Here is an 8,390-nt window from a genome sequence, read left to right as displayed (position 1 = left end):
TACTCGGATTTGTTCTTTCATTCCAGTTAAAAGTTCAGGTTTCCAGCGATAGGTAAGGTTTAACTGGGCAGTCTTTAGATAATGTGTCCATTGTGTATGTTACCAGAAGTAAATATTATCAAATTTCACAACCATGTCATAAAATAACTCTACCCCTTCACAAATAAGTACTAGAAATTATATAGCAGCCATTCTATTTGCTGCTCTATCTGGAGCCTTAATCTGGCGAGAGCAGAGCATAGAACGTGCTCAACTGTTTAACCCAGCAGTTCACTGCTCCTACGCCGAGCCGGTTTTACTTACTGGAGTAACGCTTAAATTGTCATTTTCGGAACAGTCTGTGTCGTTCCCAACGCTGATCCAAGAAATTGGATTAGCTGTGTTTGCCAGAAAATGATATGTATATTAAGGACATCCATTTTCTTTGCAGTGTGTCTCGGGCAAATAATGGAGTGTAATGGTCTCGTCCCTAACATGGTTCGATCCTTATTAACTTCTTTTGTACCCCATTGCTGTTCTCGCCCTTAGTCGCCCTACGATCTACTCCGTAGCTTTCTAGCAGCAATGTGGCTAAACTACACGGATCCTTATCTCACTCTCACTCTTGGTCCTTACACCTTGTGCACCGTTTCTGGTACAGAATATATGCGATTGCTACAACTTCCCAGTGCAGTTCATGTCTAGGACGATACAACTTTTCATTCAGTCGGAATCATGAGGACATCAAAAAATCTATACTGCATAGTCAGCCCACTTTGCGTTTTGAGGAGTACGGGTTGGGCTGGTGGTCAGATGCTAGAACAGCATGGGCTACGAATTTGATTTAATTTACGAAAAAGATTTGCGCCTACTTTCGGTAGCGATATCTCGAGTACGATTAAAGCTATAGCCATGCAATTTGGTATTCATCTTCCCTATTGAAAGGAAAACTGGTCCTGAAAATGAGTCCAGAGCTAAAGAGTAGTCGTGTCTTAAATAGTGCTCTGTTCTTACACAAACATACATATACTTACGTGTCTCCTATGGGAATTTTTTTATAGTAAGTGGGCGTGGTTATAAGCCGATCTTCGGTACTCGGATACCTCATAACATGAATAAAATCATCAGCCCTTGTACATAGAACTGACTCAAAATGCTAGAGAAGTCTTATATTAGTGCAAAATGCTATTTCTGCCAGACTGTTGATATTTTGGACTGCCAAAACCTTTATATTTTTATTTAATCAATATTCAAAGAATGCATTTTAATAGCTCAGCCAATCTAAAGTTTAACTCTTAACTTACTGTTTAGGCTTAGAATAAAATTGATAATGTTAGCATTATTGGCTAAGGGTCCATTTTCCAGCGATTATACTAAGAATATCTATTGATGGTAAAGAGGATGACTCACTACAACGGGATGAGATACAACCACGGGATGTGCCACCACAACTGGACGATGTACAACTTTCGGTTTAACAACCACCACAGGGTGCTCAACAAGTATTACACGAGGACTATGATGATGATATAAATGCCCAGGTGCTGCGTCCACGCCATGCCATGTTGTTGCACTGCATATGACGATAACAAATATACAAAGTTTTAAGAAATGCATTTTTGATAGAAGATGTGCTTCACACTAAAGATATGGTTAGCAGATTCTTCAAAGTACTACTGAGCTTTTTGGCAAATGCAGCTTGGTTTTATACTTCTCATATTGGGCAAATTCGTAACCGCAATAGCTTAAAATTATGCGGTGATGACCAAGATATTAAAGGTCATTGGTGATAAGGAAAACTCAAATAATACATACTTATGTGCATAAAGTAGTTAAAAAATAAATGTTTATACACACTTCTTTTTCTTCCTCTTGTAGCAGTGCTTCGCCTCATCAAATAGGTGGAATCACCCACAAATGGTCATCAATGTACTCTAATGGAAGTCCGAGAAAACATGCAGTTTCAACAGGGTTGATGAGAGCTATGAGGGTGTTAGAGGCGTTGCTTCTACATTGCAATTGAAAAGATGCTTGGTGTCATGTGGGCACACATTACAAGCGGAGCATACATTGGGTATGTCGGGGTTGATTCTGGATAAGTAAGAGTTTAACCTATTACAGTATCCAGATCGAAACTGTGCTAGAGTGACGCGCGTCTCCTGGTAAGCCTACTTTCCTCAACTGCGAATTTCGGGTATCGGACTTTACGGTATATCAACATCTTCACCTGGTTCAAACGACATAGCGCTTGCGGAAAAGACTCGTAATGTCGTCACGTGTTGATGATATTTTGGCGAAATAATATAAACTCACTTATAGACACGTCCCTTGCATCGCTGAAATTTCATTCTAGTTTAATTTCATTTCAGTTTTTCAAGTAGTTCAAGTAGAGTCTTGATAAAATTAATAAAATCAGCAGACCACTGGCTTTCCACTTCTGGCCAAAAGGATCTCGCTACCCTGTAAGAGTTATTGTCTGCTAAGTGCTTGCTTTGCTTACTCGTGGTCCACCATAGATTAGCAGACCACATCTGATAAGGGGTACTCCGTATTCCCTACAGCCGTCTATATTCGGTTTAGTTGTACCCATCTGCTAGGAGGTCCACGAGACAATTGTTCGAGATACGCCCGGGATATCAAAGCAATATTAATATAGTTCGAAACAACCGCAAAACGATGGCAGACATTCCCCTACCGACCCAGTTGGTTTGCGGGTTCAGAATATTCCCGCGGTATGTATGCCTGTTGTTGTTGTTGTTGTAGCAGTGCTTCGCCCCACCTAATAGGTGGGACCGATCACAAATTGCCATCAATATCCTCTAACGGGAGTCCAAGGAAAATTGCTGTTTCAACAGGGGTGAACCATAATGAAAGGGGTGTTAGAGGCGTTGGTTCCGCATTACAATTAAAGAGATGGTTGGTTTCATGTGGGGACACATTGCAAGCTGGGCATACATTTTGTATGTCGGGGTTGATTCTGGATAGGTAAGAGTTTAACCTGTTACAGTATGCAGATCGAAGTTGAGCTAGAGTGATTCGCGTTACCCTGGAGAGTATGCGTTCCTGTTCCGCAAGTTTTGGGTACTGTTCTTTGAGTACTGGATTCACCGGGCAATTCCTGGCATAAAGATCCGACGCCTCTTTGTGGAGTTCACCGAGAACCTGCTTGTTGTTGTTGTTGTTGTTGTAGCGATAAAGTTGCTCCCCGAAGGCTTTGGGGAGTGTGTTTTTTTGCTTCATACGGCTGAGTTCTCAGGTGCCATATTTTCTCATAATGCTTACGGAGATGACTCCTTAAGCTCCTAGGCGGTGTTGGCTCATGTTGTTGTTGTTGTTGTTGTAGCGATAAGGTTGCTCCCCGAAGGCTTTGGGGAGTGTTATCGATGTGATGGTCCTTTGCCGGATACAAATCCGGTACGCTCCGGTACCATAGCACCATTAAGGTGCTAGCTAGACCATCTCGGGAACGATTTATGTGGCCACATTAAACCTTCAGGCCATTCCCTCCCTCCCTACCCCAAGTTCCATGAGGAGCTTGGGGTCGCCAGAGCCTCGTCTTTTAGTGAAACAGGATTCGCCGCGGATAGGTGGAGTTGACAATTGGGTTTGGAGAAGCTATATATTGCGCTGGCAACCTAAAAGGTTGCGCTACACAGCCCTTTGAATCTGGTATTTTAGTCGCCTCTTACGACAGGCATACCTACCGCGGGTATATTCTGATCCCCTAACCCGCTGGTGTTGACTCATCAATCAAATGTCTGTTGGAATGCCCAGGTTTCTGGGTATTCAACAGGAACTGTTTGGTTAGCATCTCATTTCCCTCCCTGATGGGGAGTATTCTCGCCTCATGATGTAGATGGTGTTCTGGGGACATAAGAAGACAGCCCGTGGCGGTTCTGAGAGCAGTATTTTGGCAGGCCTGTAGCTTGTTCCAGTGAGTAGTTTTTAGGCTTGGCGACCATATAGGGGACGCGTAGCATGCAATCGGCTGGCCAATTGCTTTGTATGTGGTAATGAGCGTTTCTTTGTCTTTTCCCCAAGTACTGCCAGCAAGGGATTTGAGGATTTTATTACGGCTCTGGATTTTAGGTACAATTGCGGCTGCATGCTCACCAAAATGTAGATCCTGATCAAACGTCACATCCAAGATTTTGGGGTGTAGGACAGTCGGTAGAGTAGTGCCATCGACGTGGATGTTCAAAATGGTTGTCGTAAGAGGCGACTAAAATACCAAATAAATTCAAGGGGTTGCCATCGCAATATATAGCTTCTCCAACCCAATTGTCAACTTCTCCTACCCGTGGCGAATCCTGTTTCATTAACATCCGATTTGGCGACCTCGACCTCCTCACGGATCTAGGGGTGGGACGGCGGCATGGCTTAGAAGGTCACATGTGGCCGTAACAAATGGTTCCCGAGATGTTGTTGTTGTTGTAGCGATAAGGTTGCTCCCCGAAGGCTTTGGGGAGTGTCATCGATGTGATGGTCCTTTGCCGGATACAAATCCGGTACGCTCCGGTACCATGGCACCATTAAGGTGCTAGCCCGACCATCTCGGGAACGATTTATGTGGACACATTAAACCTTCAGGCCATTCACTTCCTCCCTACCCCAAGTTCCATGAGGAGCTTGGGGTTGCCAGAGCCTCATCTTTTAGTGAAACAGGATTCGCCGCGGATAGGTGAGGTTGACAATTGGGTTTGGAGAAGCTATATATTGCGCTGGCAACCTAAAAGGTTGCGCTACACAGCCCTTTGAATCTGGTATTTTAGTCGCCTCTTACGACAGGCATACCTACCGCGGGTATATTCTGATCCCCTAACCCGCTGGTGTTGGCTCATCAATCAAATGTCTGTTGGAATGCCCAGGTTTCTGGGTATTCAACAGGAACTGTTTGGTTAGCATCTCATTTCCCTCCCTGATGGGGAGTATTCTCGCCTCATTATGTAGATGGTGTTCTGGGGACATAAGAAGACAGCCCATGTCGGTTCTGAGAGCAGTATTTTGGCAGGCCTGTAGCTTGTTCCAGTGAGTAGTTTTTAGGCTTGGCGACCATATAGGGGACGCGTAGCATGCAATCGGCTGGCCAATTGCTTTGTATGTGGTAATGAGCGTTTCTTTGTCTTTTCCCCAAGTACTGCCAGCAAGGGATTTGAAGATTTTATTACGGCTCTGGAAGGTACAATTGCGGCTGCATGCTCACCAAAATGTAGATCCTGATCAAACGTCACATCCAAGATTTTGGGGTGTTCAAAATGGTTGTCGTAAGAGGCGACTAAAATACCAAATAAATTCAAGGGGTTGCCATCGCAATATATAGCTTCTCCAACCCAATTGTCAACTTCACCTACCCGTGGCGAATCCTGTTTCATTAACATCCGAGGATTTGGCGACCTCGAACTCCTCACGGATCTAGGGGTGGGACGGCGGCATGGCTTAGAAGGTCGCATGTGGCCGTAACAAATGGTTCCCGAGATGTTGTTGTTGTTGTAGCGATAAGGTTGCTCCCCGAAGGCTTTGGGGAGTGTCATCGATGTGATGGTCCTTTGCCGGATACAAATCCGGTACGCTCCGGTACCATGGCACCATTAAGGTGCTAGCCCGACCATCTCGGGAACGATTTATGTGGCCACATTAAACCTTCAGGCCATTCCCTCCCTCCCTACCCCCAAATTCCATGAGGAGCTTGGGGTCGCCAGAGCCTCGTCTGTTAGTGAAACAGGATTCGCCGCGGATAGGTGAGGTTGACAATTGGGTTTGGAGAAGCTATATATTGCGCTGGCAACCTGAAGGGTTGCGCTACACAGCCCCTTGAATATGGTACTTTAGTCGCCTCTTACGACAGGCATACCTATCCCGGGTATATTCTGATCCCCTAACCCGCTGGGAGAATGTTCCCGAGATGGTCGGGCTTGGTATCGGAACGTACCGGATCTGCATCCGGCAAAAGACCATCAACATCAATAACACTCCCCAAGGCTTTCGGCGAGAGACCTTATCGCTACAACAACAACATGACAATTTGTGAGTGGTCGCACCAATTGAATGGGGCGAAGCACTGTTAACATAACATCAACGAAATAAATTTTCCTTCGTTGTTATCAAAAAAAAAATTCTTCGCATTTTAAAATTTGTAAATTTTTAGAGCAAATTTTTTTTGTGTTGAACTGAGTAAAAGATCAATATTTTTTTAAGTTTAAAACTTTATTTACGAAAGCTCCAAAACGGCTTCTGCTGAACCGCAAAAGAAGAACAAATATCCGGTTCGGGTTTCGGGTCGGACACTAATATTTACCAAAGGGAATCCACAAAATTTTACTTACATATTTCTTATTTGTTGTATATCGTACACCTTTACGAATTGTATTTCCGTAAAAATCAAGTGTATTTCAGAAAAGCTTAAATAGAATTCCGAAAATTATAAATATAAACGCACAAATATATTTCAAAAAACACAATGGAATTCAGAAAACCCCTAAATGATCTTCAGAAAAGCAAAAATGTATTTCAGGATAAGTGAAATGTATTTCAGAGAAAAAGAAAATAATTCAATTTATGTTTTCTGAAACAAACATGACACTGAAATACATTTGTTTTCTCAATTTCATTTGTAATTATCGAAAAAAAACCTTTCGTTTTCTGAAGTATATTTGCGTTTTTCTGAATTTCATTCATGTTTTTCCGCATCTCATTTGTAGTTTTCTGAAATATATTTGAGTATTTGTGAAATACTTTTGAAAAAGACGTAGTCCAAAAAACTTTCAAGGAACTGCCACTAATGAGCTTGGTTTTACGATGTCGCCTTCCACCTGCAACCCTACTGACTTTTTCAACATTTTCGCAAACTTCTTCTCAAGCATTTTCTGGCCCTTCTCGGTAATTTTCTTAGCTCCAGGTTTGGCGGTGTACCTTTTCAGTACAAGTTCTTTTAGCTTTTCCAATGCTATGCCTTCTGCATTTTTGCCCACTATTTGTTTTAATATGGCACTCCATGGGAAGATTTTGCGATCCTTAGCTTCTAAAGAGGTATTATTAGCAGACAATGCGAATGTTTCATCTTAATCCTACTTACCTTTATTATTTCTTGTTTTCTTGCCCGTTCCTTTATTTTTTACAGTAGTTTCAGTCGACCCCACAGCAGCTGGTGTCTTTTTCTTAGGATTTTTCGTAATAATTTTCCTTGAGTTATCCGCAACTTTCAATGGAGTGACCTTGGCGACTTTTTTCTCATTTTTCGACTTTTTCGTAGGAGGATCGTCGTGTCCTTCGTTTGCTTTACGTTTCAGTGCATTCTTTTTTGGGTTTTCGGTTTCTTTGGATTTTACACTAGCATTGTCTTTTTGAAATGCGATTTTCATTTTTTCCTGCTCTTTTTCTAGAATGCTCCACAACTCAACCGATAAACTCATATTCAGATGCAGGCAATGTTTGACAAAGTTTTGAAATTTTTCCTTTTTTCTGGGCACATTTTCGAAACTTTGCAAGCGTTCGAATGCGGTTCCGGCCGCATCGCTTAATTCGTAATTACTTGATGCAAGAATTTTCCTAATGATAGCCATCCAGCTTTCTTGCCTCTTGACTTTACCGTCGTTTTTTTTCCTGCCCATGCTCACATTTGCTTTAGTTTTAGCTAACGCCACAGCATCACCTGCAACAGGCACTTTTTTCTTAGGATTTTTCGTACCATCTGCAATACGTTTTTTTAAGTTACCTGCAGCTTTCGGTGGATTGACCTTCGCGGCTAACGCCTTAGCATCACCTGCAACAGGCACCTTTTTCTTAAGTTTTTTCGTAGCCTTTGCAATACTTTTTTTTAAGTTATCTGCAGCTTTTGGTGGATTGACCTTCGCAGGTAACGCCGCAACATCACCTGCAACAGTCACCTTTTTCTTAGGCTTTTTCGTACCATCTGCAATACGTTTTTTTAAGTTATCTGCAGCTTTCGGTGGATTGACCTTCGCGGCTAACGCCTTAGCATCACCTGCAATAGGCACCTTTTTCTTAGGCTTTTTCGTAGCATTTGCAATACTTTTTTTTAAGTTATCTGCAGCTTTTGCTGGACTCACCTTCGCGGCTATGATCTCATTTTTCGACATTGTCGGTAGATTACGCGAATTTACTTATTTTATAAGTAATAAAATTATGGCTGGGCTAAAATTTAGTAAGAACAGACCACAACAAATCGCACGTGCATTGAAATTCGGCATCATCATAGATTAGATTGATACGAATCTTTTGTCTACGCTCTCACATTTTCGCTCTCACGAGGGATTTATCTTCTAGTTGTTGCTGGCAACAATCACAGATAAATCCTTCGCGCCAGCTGAAGCAGGTGCCAGAACAAAAAATGTGCCAGCCAAAACGAAAAACGTGCCAAAAATTTTGGTAAACTTTAGTTTGACCTACAACTG

The 8,390-nt window shown here is 42.5% G+C and overlaps 1 protein-coding gene across 1 annotated transcript; it reads right to left on the bottom strand.

The window, feature by feature from the left end:
* Nucleotides 1-6,164: 6,164 nt before the first annotated feature.
* On the bottom strand, nucleotides 6,165-8,183 carry LOC137247201 (neurofilament heavy polypeptide-like). The gene is made up of 2 exons (XM_067778303.1): nucleotides 7,052-8,183; nucleotides 6,165-6,997 (listed from the first exon to the last, which is right to left on the bottom strand). The coding sequence occupies exons 1-2, from the start codon at nucleotides 8,073-8,075 to the stop codon at nucleotides 6,741-6,743; spliced, it is 1,281 nt and encodes a 426-aa protein (XP_067634404.1). The 5' UTR covers nucleotides 8,076-8,183; the 3' UTR covers nucleotides 6,165-6,740.
* Nucleotides 8,184-8,390: the final 207 nt, after the last annotated feature.

Source organism: Eurosta solidaginis, chromosome 3 (assembly GCF_040869045.1).
Source record: "Eurosta solidaginis isolate ZX-2024a chromosome 3, ASM4086904v1, whole genome shotgun sequence".
In the NCBI taxonomy this organism is placed as follows: Eukaryota; Metazoa; Arthropoda; class Insecta; order Diptera; family Tephritidae; genus Eurosta; species Eurosta solidaginis.
The sequence above is the reverse complement of the archived record's forward strand: the minus strand, read 5'-3'. Positions and strand labels throughout refer to the sequence as shown.